The 24,646-nt window shown below is 36.4% G+C and overlaps 1 protein-coding gene across 1 annotated transcript in view; it reads left to right on the top strand.

Annotated features, from left to right (window-relative positions):
- The window catches only part of FOXP1 (forkhead box P1), an 82,364-nt gene that overhangs the window by 47,415 nt on the left and 10,303 nt on the right, over positions 1-24,646 (top strand). Inside the window, exons 5-10 of the mRNA XM_015822368.1 lie at positions 4,220-4,303; positions 14,378-14,579; positions 14,687-14,766; positions 15,354-15,455; positions 19,127-19,248; positions 22,158-22,227. Coding sequence (XP_015677854.1) covers positions 4,220-4,303; positions 14,378-14,579; positions 14,687-14,766; positions 15,354-15,455; positions 19,127-19,248; positions 22,158-22,227 — 660 coding nt within the window. The remainder of the gene's footprint in view (positions 1-4,219; positions 4,304-14,377; positions 14,580-14,686; positions 14,767-15,353; positions 15,456-19,126; positions 19,249-22,157; positions 22,228-24,646) is intronic.

Below are 24,646 nucleotides of genomic sequence, written 5' to 3' on the forward strand. Positions count from 1 at the left end.
ACATGTGGCCTATTTTTGTATGCAAGATGACACTGTAGAGATATGTGGTAAGCCGTGGGCTAAGTGCAAAAGATAATTACATTTGAAATTTTACTGAGTTAGTCGTTTAGAGCTTCAAATAGTTTTAGAGAAAAATCATCTTCAACTTTTTGTTGTTACTTTTCCTGATAATTATAATTTATATTTTACAACATAATTTACTTTTTAAAAATCCCATTTATCTTCTTATCTCAAGATTTTGGTTCCATAACCTATATTTTATTTCCTGTAAAATTGTTGCCATGCCATCTCTATGATATATTTTCTCCCTTCCTTTCCCCCCAACACCCCATTCCAAATAAAACAATGTTCAAAATACTAGTATTTCAATACAGTCAATGAAGAGCTGCAAAATAACTTTCTAGACGTCTTCAAGAAAAGCTAATTTCACTCAAGTTTAAAGGAAAGCAAATTTCATTCAAGGCTCTCACTACTTGTATAAATGCACAAGTGCTGAAGTTGTAATTTCTGTTGTTCATTCCTTCCAACAGTTAAAAAGAATTGAAAATAATCTTTGTTCCCTTGTCCTCATTCAAATCCAGGTTTTATTCATTTAACTCAAGAAGTGCAAGGACTGAATTTGAATTTAGAGCACAGGTAGAAGGTTTTAAAGGAAATAGAAAATTAGTCCCTGTCCAATTTATGAATTATTCTTTTGTGAGTTATAGTTGAGTTTCCAATTGCCAATCAATATCCACCAGTAAAGATGATTTTGTGTTATCTTTATTCTGCCCAGTGACAATTTTATCATTCTGTCCTGGGATGCAACAGTAAAGGCTCTCTCGAAAATGTGAGCAGATCTTAATAACATTGATTATTTCCATAGACGGGCTCAATCTCCATAGGATAAGACTACCTATATACCAGTTTAGGACCACTGCAGGGGTAAAAAATCTTTTTCCTAACATGATGTACAGGAACACAATTAAAAACTGTCAAGGTCTATTTTCCAGGTGTAGTCAGGCCAGAGCCAAAAGTAGACTGAGTTGCAGCTGTTTCTTAGCAAAAGGCATTTGCATTAGCTCCCTGCCAAATTTCTGCAAGATTTCTTCCAACATTTACACGGCTGGTAAACAGTGGGATGCAGAGACTTAATATTACTAGCCCAGGACAGATCTGTCAAAAAGACTCTGATCTAAAAGGTGTCCATGAATCCAGAATTAAACATCTGGAAGTTCATTATCAACACCAGTATGTAGAACTGTGTTGAGAAACAGACTAGAACGCTTTTTCATGATAATGACTTGGTTCAAAAGTAAATATTATCCAACCACCATTACATGTGAACCTTTTTGGGGGGAGGAGGAGGAGAGAAGGCTTTTTGGAAGGAGCTGTGACTGCTTCCTCACTGGTTAAAGCACTTATCTCATTCCGCTCCTAATTGTGATCATGTGATTATGGAGATGCTGCAACAGCCTCAACTTTGAGAACTAGTTACAAGGCTCCTCATTTAGTGTCCTCATAATTTCAAATGGTCACTGAACAAATGGTCATTAACAACCGAGGACTACCTGTATGTTGATTTTATTAGAGGAGCAGATACCCTTGGGATAAAATGGTTTGAATGTTCAATGTGGCCATTTTTTCCTCTAGGAAGTCAACCTTTGTAATGTTTCTGAGGGGATTTTTGCACTTGTGTCGGAAGGCCTGAGGTGCTTCCAAGTTGAAAGAATTAGCCAGTGACATTATCGTTGCCTAGAGGATGCCCAGTTGGGGGCTCCTTTCATATTCCCAGCAAGAGCTGGAACAAAGGATGTGAGCTCACATACATAACCCCATGGCAGCACTTGGGTCTTGAATGTGACCTTGCTGCTAGTCAAACCAGCATCCTAACCACGCAAGCCATCATGCCCCGCAAACATTTCTGTTAACCAGGTTATTCTTGTTACTGATATGCTGAATTGGACAGGATCTTTATTCATACTAAGTCCAGCATGTTTTGTATTCCAACTAGACAGTGGAAGAGGTAATGGATCCCAGTTTTAGCCTCAAGGAAGATGATGGCACTATAAGAGAATTGATAACTCTTTTTCAAGAGCAGAACAATGAATCTGCTGTCCTGCATTGACTTATAATAATTTATAGTTGAGCAGTGTATAAAACCTAATCAGTTTTCTGATCATATAAAGTAGGAATTTGAAAATTCTTAATTCCAAATAGCTGGATCCATTTACATTTGGGTCCTGCTTCTTTTCAGAAGAACTGGGCATAAAATAATATGCACATCTTGCCTCTTATCTTTCTCCTCATTTTCACTGAGAAAAAAAGTCCTCATTTCAATCAGGCGGAAGGAATAACTTTTACACTGGACAAATCTTCCAGGCCTGTAATTTAGTGAACAGTTGGCAATATCATAGTGAAAAATATTTGGGTCAACCACTTCAAACATGTAGATAGATATGTAGAGCAACTGTTACTTTGCAATGTTACCTGTAAGTCAGTAGGCTTCCAATAAAAAGATAGCCCTGTTCTCATTTGTGTGGTCTCTCCCTCTTCTGTGAGTACCTCAGACAACTGTAGCAAAATCTTATGTGCATCTGAGGATAAGCCATGAATGCATTACAATAACCCCAAGATTATAATGCATGAATAGAGAAAGTGGGTTTGCCAGGTATTATTGGACTATGCCAACTATTCCCCATGCCCACTTCTATGCTGACTAGACAAATATATGTATAAAAAACCATTAGCATTTCATCCTGGATTTTGACCTGGTGATTATGGAGGCATTATCACTTTCCTGAATTATTCAGAATGGCAAGAATTAGAAACTTGCTGGTATTGTTAAGATTGAATATTATTGATGACTCCCATCTTTTCACTGAGGCTTTGGAAAGTTTAAAGTTAAATCCAAAAGGCAACTGAACTTTCTTTTTTTTTCTTCTTGAAAACATTTTGCTTTTCATTCAAGAAGCTGAATGGTAGGGAATAGAAGGATTCTTCAGAAACATACAATATTTTTTTTCTTTTTCCCTCCCTAGAGACAGTGAAATAATACTTTTTAAATGATGCTGAATCATCAAGTAATTTTTATATTTTTGCAAATGGTTTAGGCATATGAACTATCACTTTTTAAAACTTGTGAGATTGTAAAAATGTAAAGACCTCTCTCTCTCAAAAAAAGAACTTCATATTTCAACTTCTTTTTTTTAAAAATTTACTGGGGCTTCTACATTGCTCCAATACATTAGAGTTTGAATCATATGAATATGTCTGCCTGGATGTTTCATCAACAGAGTGAAAAGGCTGGTGTGGGAGAGAATTTTATCAGTGGCTGGAGCTATCCTTGTATTTTATATTTAACACCCACGGGTCAGGAAGAGAACAACCCCCATGCAAGTTGGCTTATGAGTTACAATTCAGTTTTAATATGTGCATCATCCAGTCTGTACTAAAAGACAAAAAAAAACTTGGTAACAAAAAACATACTTGGCTAGGATGTATCCTCTTGGCTACACAAGCAAATGTGAAAAATAAAGCTTGTTGATTTTTCTCCTCCACAGTGAAATCTTTTCTGTGAGAGAACAAACATTTACCTTCTGTAAATGGTTGCTTTTCCCTTTCCCTAAAGCTGACTCTCCATTTAATGTTTTACATGTCAGCCTCACCTAATGGAGGGTATGTAGCCAAGTCTTTTTTAAAAAGGTGCCGAGTGGGATATTATAGAAAAGGAGAAGACAAGCTTTAAAGCAGGAGTGTCAAACTCACAACGTCACGTGACATGTCGCAATGTATTGTGACTTTTTTTCCCATTGCCAGCAATGGGATGGGTGCGGTTTCGGCATGACGCATCCAGCCCTTGGGCCAGCCGTTTGACACCCCTGCTTTAAAGCTAACAAACCTTGGGTGTCTTAGCACTGAGGTTGGATAGTAACTGCAATTCCTTCATTTTCTCCCTCATTACTTCAGCAATCTCTCCTGGAGCCGGAAGGACTAGACCTGCTTGAGTCAAGTGCTCCAATGCACTTGACACCTGATACCCAGCACCAAAAGTTTTGCTTTGCTTTTAAAGAAATGCCAGAGAGGGATGTGGGCTCCTCTAACATTTCCAAATCACAGGAAAGTAATACTGTGCACTTTTCCTGTCATGTGCTAGCTACAACGCCAGGGTTTAAATAGAGAAGAGCCGTTCTGGATTCTGTTCACAAAAGTCATGTTTACATTTCCCTTTCCTGTTCAGCTTGCAAAAGACAAGGACCGCCTACAAGCAATGATGACACACCTGCATGTGAAATCAACTGAACCAAAAGCTACCCCTCAGCCTGTAAGTATCTGCACAGAGTACATAAAGCTTTGCCTCTGCTGATTCTTTGTATCCGAGAGGGCACTGCAAATACAGACCATTTCTAAATAACAAGATTAGTATATCAATTATTACTAGAAAGATTGCTCTCTTAGTCTGTTATGAACACAACATAATAAATAGCCTTTCTGCCTTTTAAAAAAATAAAGAGATTTATTATAAGGTTAGCTTTTTTGCATAACAGCACACTTCTTGAGCATTATTCAAGAAATAAATTCACTACAATATTTGCAAAGTAAGTTCCCCATCATTTGGCTGACACACCTATCCCACTGCATATTTTATGACTTAGCCTCTACTGGTCCACATAGAGTTAAGGATTTAATTCCTAAGAAAACTGAAAAAATAATATGTCTTTTCCAGGAAGATATGTGCAAAGTAATCTATTTTATTTTTTTTCCTTTCAATTATACCTAATCAGGTTGCTGTTATTCTTGAGTCTTCAATTTGAATCTCTTCTTTCTGTCAGATAGAAAGATAGATGCCTGCTTACATGCTATTTTATAATCGGCATGACAATAAAATTGATAAACCAATTTGCTGTTATGGTTCATCACTACTTGCTGATTAATGTAGTTTATACAAACTGTAGATCATCAGCACTAAATTTTCATACAACAAGTAAAATCAAATTAGGCCATTTACCTACATATAGCTAAGAAACTAAGTAGCAAATCAATCCTTCAGCTTAAAATACTCACATGAAGCAATTAGGAATTTCAGAGTATTACCAGGAGAGGAATAAACTTTAAAAACCTCATATTTAAAAGGTTGTGGGGGGGCATAAGCTTTTAGGATAAGCAAGTCTGATTTTGATATGTAAATTAAATTTTAATTTAAGATAAAGCATTTTATTTAAATCCCTGATCCCTTTCACCGTCTTAACAAATCTATGTGCAGATTTTTCTGCAGAATATTTTTGAGTGGCAAAAAAACTGTGTGCTTGTTTTCAAATATAAGGCAGAGCTAAGAAAGCCTTCATCTTGTGTAATCCTGTCTTCCTAAATTTGGAACTCCCATGAAAGCTTGGATGATATGAAATAAGTTTATTTTATTTTCTTTCCTTGGATCCATCCCCAGATCTTCTCCTATATTCTCTAAAAGATAATAGCAGTGCATCTCCAGTCGCATCAAGAAGCAGGTAGATCTTAGGAGAGTGTAAATCATTGAAAAAAAGTACTTTGAATAACAAGTGAAGGAAAGCTGCTTGAACAGTATCTTCACACACGGTTGGGACAACTACTTTGAGGATTTCCTTTGTGCTCACACAGAAAATACATTAGCTGATATTGTCAGCAAATAATATATGCACATATAGACAACCTGGGAAAAGCTCTCAAAGCTGCACACTGGGCCTTCAGGAAGTTGTGGTTACTTGTGTGCATAAGAGAGTTGTGCTCCACACATAGCTAGAACTGTTTTACAAAGATTTTGGATTACCTCCCTCATTGTTCTCTAACAACCCCATCTAGCCCATACCAATCCTGATCCTTCAAATAGAATCTTCAAAAGATTAAACAGCTGCAAGATGATGTACAGGTAGTCCTTGACTTATGACCACAATTGACCCCCAAATTTCCACTGCTAAGCACGACACTTGTTAAGTGAGTTTTGTTCCTTTTTACATCCTTCTTGCCACGGTTGTGAATCACTGCGCTTGTTAAGTTAGTACTGGTAGTAGTAATGAATCTGGCTTTTCTATTCACTTTGCTTGTCAGAAGGTCACAAAAAGTGATTGCGTGGTGCCAGGATACCGCAACTGTCATAAATACTTGCCAGTTGCCAAGCGCCTCAGTTTTGATCACATGACTATAGAGAACGTTGCAATGGTCGTAAGTATGAAAAGCAGTCATAAGTCACTTTTTACAGTGCTATAACTTCAATCACGAAACAAATGATTGTAAGTCAGGGACTACCTGTATTTCAGAAGGTAAGTTGTGGATAACTATTATCTCTCCCTCTTCTTCCCCAGAAAGCCCTACAAAAAGAAGGTAGACCAACCAGCATGGCTAAATGTCAGCTGCAAGATGAAAATATCAGAAGGGCCATTTCCCCTTTGAGTACAAGAGCAATATGGCCAGAACAATTTAGTCCACTCCCAAGTGCTCACTACTTAAAATTCAGGACTTTTTTTTGCTAATAAATACTAGCAGTAACAGAGATTCCAGAGTAAAAACTGCTGCACAACCAGTAAGTGGGCCAGCAGAGAAAGGAAATAAAATTGACCAAAGGAAAGGAAATGAAGGATGCACTGTCTTCACCAGTATTAAAAATGTTTTACATTCTGGAAAATTATAGCTTTGATGGGGCCTCCCACTAAATTTATTTTTAACTGTTCTATTGAAAATTCTGCACCACTAGTCAACATTATCTCTCAGTTGCTCTGCACAGTGTTTCTCTATTAAAAGAAATAGGCATGAATATTTTTGACTGAAAAATTAATAGCTTTTGAATTCGTACACAGCAGGTTTCTTTTCCAAAGCAGTCCAATATCACTGCACAGCACTTGTATAACCATTTATTTAGAGGCCAAGTCAAACCTTTGACAGCTAGGGCAGTGTTACAAGCCAACATAAAGAACTCCAAGATGTAAACCAACAATAGGCAGTCTGTGTGAGGTTTGCCATTGTCAAATGCATAGATTGTTTGGATTAGTTTATGTAAATGTACTGTTGTATTACCCTTTGGAAAAAAGATCGCATTTGTGTATGAAAAGTGGTTTCGTTCATAGGCAGCATTATAAATCCTTATCCTTTAACGTACACGTTAGAAGTAAAAATTGGCGCCTGACAGGACTATATTGTGTGACGCTGTTATTGGAGTGAAACAGCCTTCTTTTCATTTATTGAATATAGGAAATTTTATTACAGATATCTTCAAATAAATCAGAAATTATTAAAATATGTATAGGTGAAGAATTTGAAAATTAATTACAAAATGTAGAAATACAGTATTCTTCATATATGCTGTCTTTGCAAGGATAGGAGAAGAATAACATCACAGAGCCATAAAGTTTGGCCTTTATCCATTCAGCAGCATATAATTCTGACTGGAAGTCAGTTGATGATCAAAACCACAGCACTCAGTCCTTTTTACACCCCATAATTAACGTTCTGTTCTCCTCCTTATCAAATGTAAGGTATAAATTAATTGTAATGTTTTGTATTTTTTTTAAAGAAATTGGAACTTAAAATTCTAGTTCTTTTTAAAAACTGCATATATGTTGATGCCCCAAAGAGTAATTGACTTGGTCTTTTTCGATCAGGGAAAGTTGACGAGAAAATTTTGAGAAGTAGTGGTCCCTACCTTAAAATGAGCATGATAATCTCAAAAGCAGGTACAGTTTTGGGGGGCAATGAATTGCCTTGTAAAATATGACTTGGTTATCATAGATATAATAATAATAATGTTGGAAGGGACCTTGGAGGTCATCTAATCCAACCCCCTGCTCAGACAGGAAACCCTATACCATTTTAGACAAATGGCTGTCCAGTCTCTTCTTAAAAACTTCCAGTGTTGGAGCATTCACCACTTCTGGAGGCAGGTTGTTCCACTGGTTAATTGTTCTAACTGTCAGGAAGTTTCTCCTTAGTTCTAGGTTGCTTCTCTCCTTGATTAGTTTCCATCCGTTTCTGGCCGGATCAAATGTAGGGGTGCATGAAGCACACTGAAACATTTTGAGTTGATTGTTCCACTGTAATTCAATGTCTTGAGAGTTCAGTGTTCAGTTAGAACAGGGATCTCCAAACTTGGCAACTTTAAGACTTGTGGACTTCAAATCCCAGAATCCCCCAGCCCAGCATGGGATTCTGGGAGTTGAAATTCACAAGTCTTAAAATTGCCAAGTTTTAATGGCCACTGAGTTGGAACAACTAAAAGTTGGCACATTCTGAATGCTTTAGTGCTGGGAAACGATTATCGCAAGCTGATTTAGTTTGTCATTGTGAATAGCTCCAAGTATTCCCATGAAGAATGCCATATATACTGCTGCTGTGGTGTTGAATGCTATCTGTCTTCATGTCTATCTCCATGACTTTGCAAGAAGATGCTCTCTGGTTTCAGTCTAATTTTTATACTCAAGTGAGACCCCATTTACAACCAAGCATTACACAATATACAGTAATTAGAAATCTAGTACTGTGCACTGGTATTTTTTATTGTCATGGGTGCTCTCATTAGATTTCCATATGTTTCTATATATATGCATGTATATGCGACAGAAATGCAAGCATGTATATTGTAACATAATAATTGTAATACCATTATTTTCAAGCATTCTTGGTGATGAGGAAAACTAAGGTGCCAGGTGCTGTTAGATGGCACTGCTTAGCCACAGATTGCTTCTTCACAAAAGAAAGAAGAAATGCATTCTTCTTTCTTTGGTAGTTTTTTTTTCTTTTTTGCATACCTGGCTGTACATCCATCTTTATCGAGCTGACATAACTGTTGGCTATTTTTTATATATTTTCCTTTACCCTAACCACAGCAATTATGATTGTTTTGAAATCCTGTTTTTAGCAACTGTAAAAACAAAGCATTAAAAATAGCCTTTTAACTGTGAGGTAATGACTGAGCATTTTAGCTGCTGTAGCTCTACTTTATAGTTTGAAAAATAATGGTATGTAGCAATAGAAAAAAAAAGAGTTGTAAGTGCAACACACAAAAAGCTGTTTTTATATACTGTTTTTCATTAAGTCCCCACTCTTCAACTTGGGTTTCCTTCAGTATCCTGGCCAATAACAACACCTGCTAAGTGATCATTGCCTGCCAAATCTTGTGTTTCGTAGAGTTATATATATTTTCTAAAGATGCGTACATAAAATGTTCATGGGTGAAATCTAACAGTCCTGACACCCATCCACTTTCAAGGTCTCGCTGAGATTAGTGCCATTCCATTTCACCATTCCCAAGACCCAGTTACAGCAACCGTTTGAGCCCCAAATAAAACAGTGAGCACCCATGTCAGAGAAATCCTTGACCTTAAGCAGCACAGATGGCCCCAGAAGAGCTACTTCAGGTTGCATTAGTGCAGGCTTAAAGGGATAAACAAATACAAACTTGAAGAAAAGCAAATATGCCTATTATGGATAGCTTTGCTCATGCACTGTAGAACAATAATATTATATATGTATGCATGAGTAGGGGTGTGAGAAAGACCAAGTATAAACCAAGTTTACATGAGCACACATCACATACCTTATTGTTAAAACCCTTTGATAGTCAAAGTTGCAATTCTATAAATGGTGTCCTAAACACATATACACACACAGACAAAAGGAAACTAATTTATATTTCTGAATATGCTTTTGCTGGTATAGAATTTGTTCCTAGCAGAACACAAAGGCAACTAATTTTTGGCGGTAGAGAGATAGATTATTTTTTCATTCCTATGTTGTTTTCTATACTTTTATACAGTCCAAAAATTACAGCTCTTAACTGTAATAATTAAGGCCACTAGTAGTAGAGCTTGCCTCAAAAACTCGCTTTTGTTAGCTCCAGCAACTTGATGAAAATAAATTGCAATAAATGAACCTTATTTGTATGAGAAAAATCTTTATCAACCACTTCTCAAATCCAAGCAATGATGTTTCTAAGTAGAAACTGATGTGGCATATCAATCAAAAAAATAAATTCCATCACTCTTAGCCATTTGTGACCTTTGCCCCACAAAATTGTCTTTAGTTCACTGTAGGCCTTTTTCATAGTTGATGGTTTAAACAATGAATGTTTAATAAATTATAATGAAGCTTAGTAGTTGACAATTACAACAGAACCACGCCTGAATTAGTTGTGCTCCTATTCATAAATGCTATCTGTAGTTGAGGCAGTGAAAGCAGCCTATTATCAAGCATCCCTGATGTAAATAAAATGCTCTTCTCCGCATTATGTCGTGAAAACACTAAGAGGCTCTCCTTACAGAAAAGCTCGAAAAGCAAAACTTTCATAGTAAGTGACATGTCTTGGTTTTTTTAACTTGTTCCTTCTGCCAGTCTAGCAGTTACCTCTGATAAAGCGCAAAGCTCTCTAGGCATCTGCTCTCACTGTTTTCCCTCTCTCCAACCCTTTCTTCTCAGACGGCAGTCAGGTTTAATTTGGGAACTAGGCTCTTTTAGCAAATTAGCAATTAGAAAAATGTTGTGGGAATATGTATATGTGTCATTAGTTTTCCTGCAAATTAATAGCAAGAGCAGAGGTCAGGCAGAAATTTTCCACTTGACTGCAGTTCCTCTGTCAAGATTTGGCACTTTGCTTTGGAATGGCCACAGATGCTGAAAGCCACAGCCTTCCTTTAGGAACTGTGTTTTAATGAGTTTACCTCGTAGCCATTATTACAAATATTACGGCCTCTCCCTTACCCTTGAAATAAAATTACTGTTTCTGCAAAATATTCCAGTGACATCTTACGCCATTGCACATTGATGGTGGGGTCACTGGGATGTAGTGTTTAATCATTAGATCACCTCCATAAGCATCTTTTAATTAGAGTCCTTACAATACAATTTTATCTGGTAATTAGCCAAGATTGGCTGCTTCCTCTTTAGCTTATTAGTGGCAGCCTAGCAGTGGGTGTGAATTGCAGTGTCATTTGTCGAGCCTGTTCAAGGCGGTGCCCCCTCCCTTTGTTCTTCTTCACTTTTGTGTTTATTTCTAGTTGTATTACCTACCCTGACTGCCTCAAGAAATTTAACTCAATTCAAATTATTTAACTGGAGAACGTTGACCTTTGGGCCTTTCACCCCCTCCCCCAGCTTCCTAGTAGAAACAGATTAAACGTTTAAGCTTTTAAACAGCAAAAACAGAATTGAACTTGTTTGAAATTGAGTGGTTTGAAAAGTAATGAGGAAACAGTATCCGTGTGCTTTTCAGCAGGAGAGCCAATCTTCTGAGTTTGTGCAGTGCAAGAACACTGGAAATTGATTCAGATTTGCTCATGCTGTTTAAGAGCAGAGATAAAATAGAGGAGATTCAATTTCTCAGGGAGACTTTGCATTGTTGTTATCCCCGTGCTTTTTATCATATGTGATGGATGGATGGATGCCAGAAGGGCGTAACAAAATGCAATCATCCAGTTTCCCCAAATAAAAGAACATAGGGTAGCCTATCTGCTCTTTCCCTTTTGCCCGAGTTAGTTACCTGCTTGGGAGAATGCAGTCATAGGTCACTTCGAAGTCCCTGACTGTCATTTTGTGTTATTCATTGCATTACTGTTTTGAAAGCAAAATCCTCATTCCGTTGAGAGCCTTTGAAAAACCAAAGATAAAAAGTTCCAGACCAGCATGCCCTTTAGTACACTTCAGTACTATGTTGTCAATTCAGCATCTTGCACGTAGAAAAGCATATTGTAAATCAAAATAATCTATTTAAAAAAAAAACTGTCAAATTAATCGTACCACTTCTTGATCAAGTTGTGCGAGGATTGGTTTTCTTTTCTTTCTCAATGCCTCCTCAATGCTGTTTACGTTCCAGAAATACAGAGACATTCAGATAGATGCTGTTTGCTACAAACAATAATAATAATCATAGCCTGAAGAGAAAAAAAGCTGGGGAAGAAGGCCACTGCAGTCGGTGTCCTCTACCCCTATTCTCCCCACTCCCTGCTGCTTTTGCTAATGAAATGCTGTTCGTTGGTGTATGCACAAACGAAGGAACAGTTCCTCAGAAGGAAGTATAAATAAGAAAATGAATGAAGAGGGACACTCCTAGGTTCTGCTTGCCAATTCTAAGTATCCCAAGTGTCTGGAGTAAGGACAGATACCGTCTCCCATTAAAGGAAGAGCTTTCCCAGGCGCCTCTTGAATTCTGATAGTAGCTATATTGATCACAGAGTAGGATTGTCTGCTGACATCAGCCAAACAATGAACTCTGAACTCACATGGACTAACAGTTCTTTTCTATTGTCTATCCTCCAGAAGTTTTATTTATTTACTCCCTCCCATCTCTGTCAACCCATCATGATAAGTGTTGAGAGTGTTGAGAGCTTGGATCAGTCTGGTTTTGCGTATCTGCACCCAAACTTCGCATTACTTGAGTTAAAATATAGATGCGTGATTCAGTTATTTCAGTTGCATTACTTGAGCTAAAATATAGATTCAGTTAGGCATTTTTTTCCCCTGGCGGTTGACTTGTCATGATGATTACCTAAGAGAATCTTTTTCTCTTCTGTGTGAACATTTGTAGGTTTTATATATTGATTTATTTCATTCTGTTTTTCCTCTAACCCAACCCCCTTCAAGTATTCAAATTAAAGTGCAAATAAAAAAACTTTATTATTTATAAGATACTTAGGTATCTCTAACAAAAGAATATATGTGAGAGGCTTTATTGATTGTCTACTTTAAATCAACAGAAAGAAAATAAAGAATCTGGTGGTCAAAACCTTTTTTCAACAAGTCAATTTTCATGAAAATGTACTAACACCATAGATGAAACAAAAAGAACATTTACATTTTAAAAGTGTAATTGATAACAATAACAATAATTTCCCAAGATATTAGAAAACGATATTAGAAAAAGAGTTTCTGTCTTTTGTATAGGACATTTTGTATAGTTTCATAAGAAAATTACCTTAAAATAATGGAGTTAATTTTCCTTAAGGAACCCAAAGAAAGGATTGGTGACATCAATATAAATTCTTAAATCCTCAATGCGAAAGGCAATTATCTATGATTTTCAGTCCATGAGAAGTCTGGGTGTATAGATATAATAATATTCTTTTAATTTGTAATACTTTAAAGTACTTTAGGCAATCTTTTGTGTTAATTTGCCTGAAAGAAAAATCTGCTATTTTCCAATGTAATCCTATAACTTAATTGCTCAGAAGAAAAAACCCACTGATTTCAGTAGGATGGTCTTGTAAGTTAAACATATGTCTGCAGTCTTCGTGATCTTATCAAGGGTCAGAACTGCTTGGGCATCAACATATATGCAGGTATCCCCATGTTTTTCTTGGTTGTATCTAAAAGAGGCAACATCTACTATAAAGGACCAAGTGGGGATGTCAAGAAGTGTATGTCTTCTCTAGCTTCAACTTTAAACATTCTAAAAAAAAACCCAGCCAGTTTAGCCGGTGTTATTTGTTATGCCTGACTGAGAAACACGTTGCCTCCTTAAATTCTTTCTGAGGCCAGAAAATCAATGGTTTCATACTGACCCCAAAATGCCAATCTTTTTAAAGAATGAATTTCCAATGAAAGATATTTGTGATTACAGTATAGCCTCAGATTACCAGAATTATAGATAATATTACTGGTCAATTGTGTACTCAGGATAAGGTAGATTTAAAAAAAAATCTCTTATAGTGTGGAAAGTAAATATTTGATCAATTTACTTCCAGGGATTTTTTTCCCCCTTAATGAAACCTGTACTCTTTTGGGTTTAGCTCATCTGCAGTATTCTCCACTTGCCACTTCATAACCTCACTTTAAATCTGTCTTTGTTGCCCACTCATTCATACAGCTATGTCAGGGTCCTCAACACCTGATCCGTGCACCGGTACCGGGCCCCAGCATGCCAGCAACCAGGCCACGCAAACAAGTGAAGCCCTGTTTGTGGGATGCAGGCAGCACACAAAACCACACCCCCTCTGTTTCACGGAAAAACCTTTTTCCATGGAACTGGTCCCTGGTGCCCAAAAGGTTGGGGGCCGCTGAGCTATATAAATGTAAAAACAAGGCTTTATCAGGTTATCTACCCATATTATGTTCAAAACCCTCAGTAAACATATAATGCACATCTACATTAGAATGTTTTTACTGCAGGGGATGGAGTAGGTAGGGAACAAAGTTATGAAGGCATTTATTTATCAATTTATTGCATGCTTCTTACTGGTTTGATTTATATCTTACAAGTGACTTTTCATAGTTGAGGTTATCTCCCCAGTCCTACTCTAACACTGTTTATTTTTTTTCCATTGAGTATGAGTAACAAAATATATTCAATCTGTCTTAATAAAAAAAACATGTCAGTGCATGAAAAGGTATTTGGGGCAATGTATTTGTTAATCCAGGAAATTGGTTTCTTTTTCTGTTTCAATAGTTGAATCTTGTCTCTAATGTCACGCTTTCCAAGACTGCATCAGAGGCTTCTCCACAGAGTTTACCTCATACTCCCACCACCCCGACAGCACCCATCACTCCTGTTACCCAGGGACCTTCTGTCATCACTACTACCAGCATGCACAACGTTGGACCCATCCGAAGGCGGTACTCTGATAAATACAATGTGCCCATCTCCTCAGGTAACTAGAAAGCCAGCTGGAAAAAAGGGTTTAGTTCTTCCCATTCAAATACAACTTGACAAAACTATGAGCCATGGCTAACAGGAGCCTTCTTCGCCTTCATTTAGCAGATATTGCGCAGAACCAAGAATTCTACAAGAATGCAGAAGTCAGGCCGCCCTTTACATATGCATCTTTAATTAGGCAGGTAAGCGATACCATCCCTGAAAACCTGCTGAAATCCAGGATTGTACATATATGTGATGCTATAGGCAAGAACAGATGATTAGCTAATACAGGCATACTGACACTGTTGCTATATGAGGGTTTTTTTTCTCCCCACAACTGCAATACATATACCATAATTGCTTTTGATTAAGTATTACAATACGATGTGATTATTAGGAAATTCATTTCACACAACACTGAAAATGAGCCTGTTTAAAGATGGCAAGTCAATTATCACAAGCTATAGTAATCTCTGATCCCTAGAATTAATCTGAGCTCAAAATAATTACTAAGCTTTAATCAGCTAGTGAAATGTTTTGCGTTTCTCTTTGATTCTGCTCTCTGAATGACTAATAAATTAATATTTCCGTAAGGAAACAGAAATAAAACTCAAAACAATTAGATAATTCCATTTTCAGTTTTGCCATTTTGCTATTAAGTACAACCACTAATCTTCCATCGTCAGTGCAAGTGTTTATTTTTCTCCGACTTCCATTTTGTTTTATTTATTCAGACAAATGTGCAAGTGTATTTTCTGATCACGGTTGCATTTTAATTGCTTGACAGGCAATTCTTGAATCTCCAGAAAAGCAGCTAACACTAAATGAAATCTACAACTGGTTCACACGTATGTTTGCCTACTTCAGACGCAATGCAGCAACGTGGAAGGTATGCTGTATTCTCTTGTATGATTCTTGCTTTAAATTTAGTGTTCTAGAGTAGAAAATGCCAAAAATATACCTAACTATATATAAAAGACTGTGGTTTTCTAAATACAGAGCAGTTGTTTTGATATACATAGGATGCCTCTTATCTGCCCATTTTATTATTTGGCAGGAAAAAAATATATGCCTTTAAAATGCCCCAATTTGAATACCTATTATTAGTGTTTATTTCCTGCATGTTCTGATTGAACAACTAGTCCATCTCTGTAGTTGCTCCTAGTAGTGAAATATATCAGCTGCTAAGATACAAAAAGAAAGGATGATTAATCAGTTGGTGGGTTTGTGATTTGCACGAAAAGATTCTATTCATAAAGTCCTTTTGCAAAGCCAATAAAAATATTAAAGCTGGTGATTTAACAAATACCCCTGGCGCTTTAAATTTCGGTTGTTTGGCTCCATTTACTTAATTTCTGACTGTGTTTAAATTCTCATAAAATACTCCTTTCTTTTAATCTGGCTGCAATACAGAGCAACACACCTGGCACCTGGATATTTTTGCAGTTTCCTTCCAATATATTCTCTCTTCCTAAATCTCAAAAAGCTGTTTATCCCCCGCCCCTTCAATTTCAAATGTCCTTGGAGAATTTGATAGAATAATGTTTAAAGAAGTAAGCGTCCCTTGGTGCATACTTGCTAGTTTCTTATGATTCCAAAAATTTTGCTTCTTTAAAAAAAAAACTATTACCAAAAGTCCAAATTATGAACTTGGAAAAGGAAAAAGAAGAAAGAAACTTAAGTGACAAATTAAAATATAAAATTAGGTCCTGTTCTGAAATTAATAATCTGCCAGAAAAAAGGAGAAGGAAGGAAGGAAGGAAGGAAGGAAGGAAGGAAGGAAGGAAGGAAGGAAGGAAGGAAGGAAGTTAAATTTCTGCAATCGAACAATTACTGTTGGCACTAGTTTTACTTGGTGAATATTGCTTCAAGATATTTTTTTTCTATTCTGGAAGAAAATAATCTAAAATAGAAAAAAATGTTATATACTTTAACATATTTATACTTTCAATGTCATATAGGAAAGCTTGATTTTGTTTACATCCAGAGGAATTCTCAAATGATTATTATTTTCAAAGTTTTATTATAAATATATGCTTATATGAAGATGACTATCATTTTAGATTAGTGAAATAGCTGAATGAAAATAGAATGCTTCAGTATCCCTGATGATGGGAGTAAAGATCAAAGGAGAATAATAGTCTTTATGCTTCTTGGCTGCAAAATCTGATCTAATTGGAAATAATTACTACTCAAAGCCAAAACATAGTATAAATCTTTGGCAGAGACAGTTATTTCTGAAGTCAGCTGTCCAAGGACTAGTGTCTTTAGATTTTGGCATAGTATTATAAGGATCCATGGAAACAGTGTTATTCAGAAACACTTTTGTCCTTTCATAGCTGAGAATGGCCTAAAGATTTGGCATGCAATTACTGTGAATGTAATTCAGGTCTTCTGGAACACAACTCAGATCATACAAAGTTTGCTTAGACCAAATTGAAATTTAGAGCAAATAAGTATAAGCTCTCACTGATTTCATCTTGGAGAACTGACGGGCAAGTTATTAGGCAATTGAATATAGTTTTATTGGAAGGTGAATTGCATTGATGTTGTATTGTTTTCTTTTCCCCATACATAATATTGGTTATTTGCTCTTGCCAATTTATGATATCTTCCCTCCTCCACATACACACACATACACAGCCTTGCAATTCTGCCTTCCTGGCTATATTCCTTCTATACATTGAGAGCTATTCAAAAAAGAAAGAAATCTTCTTTTTCATTATCAACAAAAGCATTATGAGAAGGGATTGTGAAAGTCTGCATGGTTTTGTTCCTACAGTCAGTTATGGAATTACAATATAAATGTAATCCCTTACTTTCTTATGAATCTGAAAATGCAGTTGATCCAATTCTATGCCCTATTCTTCCCCATCTTGCATGTGCTTCTTTGGGCACAGTCCTCCTGCTGTTCGCACGCACACACAAACATGCAAGCTATCCTGTTAGCAGGTTTCTCCTGACTGAAGAGCAGTAGCCTGGGAGGAAAGCTGTTGTCCATTCTTAAACATATTTTCAAAAGTGAAATAATCAAAACTGTCAGAATCCTTACTTAAGTGGAAATGGAGGTGAAGGAATTGGAGAACAGATTTTGTCTCATTGAAGACTTGAATTTTCATGTGTCATGAGCAGAAGTTGCTAATGAGCTTCATGGTTCCTCACCAATTTTTACCTACATAATGATAGGACTCTCTGGTGATTTATTAATGTTCTGCCAAAAATAGATGTAAACCTGTATTTGTTTGAGAACATGGATTGTCTGTTTAGCCTCTTTTGAGGAAGCAGATGTGTTACAAGAGTAAGAAAATTAGTTATGCTGTGGAAGTGCAATATGAAATGATTTGGAATCCCCACCCCTTGTGGCTCAGACTTCCTTCTACTGTTTTAATTAATATGATAAATGTGTTTTGCCTAACCTTGGTTTGCACAGTGAATTAGAAAGCCTTTCACTATGTAGACGTGAATTCGTGAATATAAGGGACTTAGCCTTTTAGGTTATTTAAACATCTGTCCATATATTTCCCTGGCATTATGCCTGTAAAGTAGCCTCCCCATTGACTATTGGCAGATGTGTGTTAACAACCTATATATTCTTTGCTTGCTTTTTTTCTGATGAGTCTCAATTGTGAATGATTGTGCACCTTTAGGTAGAGTTTGTTAGAAAGCTGTCCACAATCAGTTTAAACATATCCAGGGCTGTTTAAATTTACAGGATAAAACTATCATGAAAATTGATAAATCAGATGCTAGAGATTAAAAGAATAAGACAGAAATGTAATATGGTAGAAATAAGTTTCATTATTTGTACTATAATGGAGGACTTTATAGTACTCCATATGAATTCAGTCTAAGACTAAATTGTGGATTGCCCAGAGTTACTGGGACCTGGGTGGTGTGCAAATTGAATAAATAATTTTAAAAGTCGATTAAGATTTGATTAAACTGACAACTGATGAAGTTGTCAGAAACATGACAAGATTCATAATTCTGATAACAATGCTTGAACCACAAATGATGAATATTATGGGATATTAAAATCATCCCCTTCATGGTTCTAACTCCAGTAATGAGGAACAGAAATTGGAAGATGTGGTAAAGAACAAGGCTTTGGTTGGATTCCCATCATATTAATATATAGAATTACTTCAGATTTCTTAACTTTCCAGGCCATGAAAATATAATAAGAATCAGGGTGTCAGCAGAATACAGAAGTTTTTCTTCTTTCAGAGGAGGAGATATATGTGTGTTTGTGTGTGTGTGTATTTGAACCCTATTGTTTTTAACTGAATAAAAGTCCCTGGTAATATACAAGGATAAAATTACTGTAATGTTGTATTATTGCCAAATTTAAACTATTCTTACAATTGTCGCTCCAAACAAAGCACTCAAAGGGTGGTTTTCATGATCTTTCTTTTGCAAATCTGACAAGTTATAACTATATTGTCCGGTGTGGCGGGCGGGATGAGGGAAAGGGGGACTTGCCGGCTGACAATGCTAAGACTCTTTTTCTCATGGAAAGTTTTTTTTTTCCCAATGTTTTCTCTCTTATACTTGCTGCAGAATGCAGTGCGTCATAATCTTAGCCTTCACAAGTGTTTTGTGCGAGTAGAAAATGTTAAAGGGGCAGTATGGACAGTGGATGAAGTAGAGTTCCAAAAACGAAGGCCACAAAAGATCAGTGGGTACGTCCACCATGTTTGAACTTCTTAGCCTAGCTTGGATCATGCTTACAGTTTTAACATAGAAGCTTTGGCTGCTAGATGGTGTTCTAGATCAACCCAGATGGTTTCGCCTTGGCACAGTCGAGGTGAAGTAATAAGAGAACATTTCATCACTACCATTTGTATGCCCAGCAGTCCCCTTTGTCCTTGCTTGCTTGGTGTTTGTTCTGCATCACATGCTAGTAGCTTGTAGGTGGCAATGCATATTAACCCTCACAATCCATTGGCTTAGGCTTATGGCATTTTATTTTCTTTTTGTTTTTTTCTGTTCTGTTTTTTCCTTTTCCCTGTATTTGATGTCTGTTCTGTTTCCCTGATCCCGTGCCCCTCTGTTTCCAAATCATCTCGTTTGCCGCTGGTCTTATCCCAGGGTGCGATTCGCACCAACCTCTCCCTGCATAAGTGCTTTATCAGAGTAGAGGATGAGTTTGGGTCCTTTTGGACTGTTGATGATGAAGAGTTTAAACGTGGGCGTCATATTCAACGAGGCCGTCCTCGAAAATTCTGCCCTGATGAAAACTTTGGCGAGCTTGTTACACAGTAAGAGCTTTTACTTGCTTTGTGTCTGTATGTGTGTGTGCGCTAATTTTTTTCCCCAGTTTTTTTGTTCTGTTGCTTTTGCTTTGCATGGTGTATTCATCTCATGTAGACTTGCACTTTACAAAATAGTGGCATTGCCTTTGCTGCAATAATAATAATAATAATAATAATTTAAATGTCATGCTTGTACATGCATTGCACTGCTTCTCGAAAATGCCTAAGTTAACATTTTATAAAATGTTTCTAAGTCATATTTGCTTCAGTGCAGGGATACTTATATATTCTTGATTAGCTAATGTTATAATAAACTATATGATGTTTGACTGGTTTTTATATATAAATGTTTTCAATGTCAATCTTGCTCTCCTATATTCTTTCAATGCTATATATACATTGTATGTGTAATGCTATATATCTAACTACAGGTAACTTTCAAATATTTGAAAACTCTGTTCAAAGATTTTACTTTTTTCATGTTTTTCTGTTGACTGATTCAGAAGCACAATCTGAGTGCCAATAGGGGATAGAATGGCCCTTCTTTCAAATTTCACATGCAGGTTCTTTCTAATATTTTCTAAGCCTAAAACAAATTGTCATCAAGTGGATTCCACTGACTACAGAGTATTGCTTTTTTTAAAACTGGAGTAAAACTCGCTCTGGGAAGAAAAGAGAGGATTTCCAGTAATAGGTTTTTGAGGTTTATATTCTTAACTATTTTTTATGCTTTACGTGAAAAAAAAAACTGGTTTACAGTCATGAACAAAAGACACATTAGAGCCATGAAATTCACTTTTAAAAAGACATGCATAGGATTATGCATGTGTTAATTGCTTTTAAATCCTTTTGAAATTGATATTAGTTTTGAAATTAAAAGTTCGTGTCCATTTATTTGAATGAGTAGAACTGCCAGCATGTTAGAGCCCAACCCTTTCCCCCTTTTTACAACAATCAATATTTAGGTCCTCATTTAAAATACACAGATAGTTGTTATTATTGCATTAAACATTAGATCATCTTCTCAGTTCCTCAATGGTCAGCCCTGTAGTTATATACTAAAAATAAATGAGAAAAGCAGAATTCTCAAATAGCAAAATGCTTCTGGATTCTTAACTTCTAGAAAAGGAACAGCAGGCCCTAATCACTCATGTGGACATAGACAGTCAAGATGGGCATTATGGTTTCATGGGACAATAATCCTAATTTTATGTCCTAGGACCCCCCCCCCAGAACATTTACAAGAGTGAAATGAACTCCCCAATCAGTTTCCTGCAAGTCTGCCATTGTGAAAGTTCCTCACCCATTCTCTGAATGGCTCGGACAAATGGCTGTCCAGTTTCTTCTGGAAGTTTTTAAGAAGAAACTGGACAGCCATTTGTCCGAAATGGTATAGGGTTACCTGCCTGAGCAGGGGGTTGGACTTGATGACCTCCAAGGTCCCCTCCAACTTTATTATTATTATTACTACTATTTTTGGCTCACTGCTTTCCGATCGTTCTCATCTGAGGATGGATAATCCTGTTGGATTTCCTGCATTTTGCACAATGAGATCATTCAATCACTCACACAACCCATAAAGCCATACGTCTTCCTCAGGGCATTGACTGTTGTGTGTCCAGGCTCAATCACTGCTCAGGGGGAGCTTCCTTTTAGAATAAGTAAGCTTGTCTGGATCATAGCTTCCTTCCCCTGAGCAACGAGTTGGGGCTGTTCAGATGCAGAAGGCTATTTTTCTTAGATTCAAATTCAAATTCAAATTTATTTGATTTATATACCGCCCTTCTCCCTTGCGGGACCGTAAATGACTTTGTATTGTCCTTTCGTTATAAGATATGTAGGAAAATAATATGCCAGAAAGAGTCCTGCCAATATTTAAGGGACTTGTCTTTGCCTGCTTTTCCTGTCTTCCCAAATGCAAGAAATCTAAAAGACACACATTATCTGGAGCAATACACACAGCTCTCGCTCTCCCTCGCCGTAGAAAAAAAAGTATTCTTGATTCTATGAAAAATACTCCTGTGAACACCTGCTGCACACAGAGTGGTGAAGATACGTAGGCCCTCTACAGCAGAAAATAGCTCAGAAGATAACCCGAGGGCACTTGAAACATTTCATTTTAAGACCGATTGCCTTTTACTGGTGAAGCTCACCAAAAAAGCATTCTATTTTTCAGTTAAGTAATTTTATAAAAAAAAATGGGGAGGAAATAATAGTATTTTGATGATATTACTGTATTTTGTGATGTAGGAAAGAAACTGATTTCCTAAAGTATAGCAGTTTGACTGCATTTAATTTGTATGCTTTTTCTTTTCAAATATATTTTCCTTGCACAGAAACCCTTCCCTTATTAAAAACATGCAGACCAGCCACACCTACTGCTCACCTCTCAGTGCTGCTTTACAGGTAAGATTAATGAGCGTGGCAAATACACCACATAGGCATGTGTGCCTTCTGTATTCATTTCAAAATATATTAGCCTTGCTCTAATTAGATATTAAATTTTAATTCCGTTAAACTTTTTTCTTAAGTGCATAAAGCATCATAGTCCCTGGAGGCAAACACATACCAGGCTGCTTCAGCATTAGCTAGATGCTTAGCATTTTGAATATTGTGGCAAAAAAAATTAAAAGTTCACTTATTAATATTTATCAGCAGTATCATAATTTCCATCCTCTTATTTCAGAATTTCACTTGAGGCAAAAATACCACAAGTGTAATTACTCTAGCACAGCTATTAATGTGCTGAATGATAGGATAGGGTGTCACATGACCTTCTATTGTTCGTGGCTTTAAAGGGAAAGTAGATACCTCATCCACACACACACACACACACACACACACACGAACATATTCCTTTTTCTTCTTCAAAGGATCTTCTAGGTGTATGTTTCTAAATTTTTAAATAGCTAACCTTGCTGTTATGCATGAGGAATGAAGAAAAGAGATGTCAGTTTTGTGATGCTGATCTGAAGAATATTTTTAAGCCAATATTTAAGTAATCTATGTTAAGGGTCAGGATTTATATATTTATAAACAAGTGTTACAACTTTGTACAAACAGGTAAAAATGGATCAGTTGTGTAAGTTATTTTGCCAGGTATCAATGCTGAGAGAGATGTTTCTCAGCTAACTTTACACTTCCATGTGTTTTTATTTTTGTATTCCTTCCTTTATTCGTGTATTTTACCACTTGGTTGTTTTATTGTTATTTCTATACCATTTTTATTTTTTAATTATTTCTTAATTAAGCTTATAACCTACTCAGCAAATTCTTGTTATTAAAAAAAATAGTAAAGACATTGGCTCTCTTGATAAAAGATCCCCACTATTTATGAGGCAGACATGGAAAGACTTAAGTAGCATGCTTCTAGAAAAATGCTTAGATAAATTAAGATTCTTAATCTTTATTTGCACAATATATTTTTTTTAAAAAATAAGGCCGAGGTGGTGCTTCTTTTGAAATCGGGTCATGAGAATATACCATATTTGTAAAAATGTAGTAGAATTTCCCTTTCTAAATCAGGAAGTAGATTGATTACAAAATAAGTAACCACCTACATCTTCATTTATTACTTTAATTTATGTAGTAACTTCTGAACAGCAAATGAAAGCATGTGTAAATGAAGCAACTATAAATACCATTCATTAGGATCGTATTTTCCCTTGAGTCCTGCGGAGTGCAATTTTTAAAGACAAGCTTCATCTGAGGAATAGCATTAAGATTACAAGCACATTTTGCATTCATGAGGCAGAAAGGCAAAAATGAAGAGATCCAGTATTCCTTCAGCTTGTGTTAGCTATGTGACTAATTTCAATTAACATGCTTATCATACTGAGCAGTTCATGTTTTTAGTTCTAAAACATGTGTTGTTGTCGTCATCTTTCCCATGCTCTTATATTATGTGATAATATAACATTAATTTCTGTCCTATTATAATGTCATCACTGAAAAAAACATATCCCTGCAATGGGAAGTAGTGGAATTTTCATATCAGACTCAGTACACAAAGGGGGATCAAATAAAAAATGTATATCAATAAAGGAGAATATTTGTATCTCAGGGTTGAAATGAGGGGACCTTAGTGCTCTCTGAACATCGTTGTTTTCTTGCAGATGTTTCATTACCAAACTAGGGAACATCATCAGTACTAGTTATGGATAATGAAACATCTGCAAGAAAACAGCCAAGTTCAGAGAGCACCAAAGACTCCTCAGAAATCTATGTTGCACAAAGGGGGATCAAATGAAAATCTTCACAGTCAGTACAATTCAATTCACATTATATGCTGCTAGCAATTAGCTTTATTTCATAGAATTTATAAGGGAAGCAAAATACAGTGAAAAGTGGATTCTCTGTCCAATTGTCACTCCCTTTCTCACTGAAATTGAGAAAAGTCAATCACACATATAAACCGGACACAATTTGAAATTGGTTTCGGCCTTGAAGGATATGAAGAAACAGTGTATTAGGGAGGGCTGTGAAGCAGTATATAAGTCTGAGTGCTGTTACTATATTAGAACGAGCTTATGATCCAATGCCAAGTTCTCTCTTTTGTTGCCCTTAATTTGTGGCCCCACTCATTTGACAGAAGCTCTAATTTAGGGTAGCTTTTAAACCATCTTGTACTACCTTTGGTGATTTTACTGTCTGTGGCAAAAGACAACCGATGTTTTGTTTGAAGTTATACAGGCAACAACTCTTTGACTGATACATGATAGGAATTTAGCCTTCATCACCAACTGCCAGCCACATGGGATTCCAATAATATCAATAACGCCAAGTTTCATTTTAGCATCTCTGTTCAAAGCACTACTGCAAACAC

Source organism: Protobothrops mucrosquamatus, unplaced genomic scaffold (genome assembly GCF_001527695.2).
Source record: "Protobothrops mucrosquamatus isolate PMUCROS unplaced genomic scaffold, P.Mucros_1.0 scaffold1537, whole genome shotgun sequence".
Lineage (NCBI taxonomy): Eukaryota > Metazoa > Chordata > Lepidosauria > Squamata > Viperidae > Protobothrops > Protobothrops mucrosquamatus.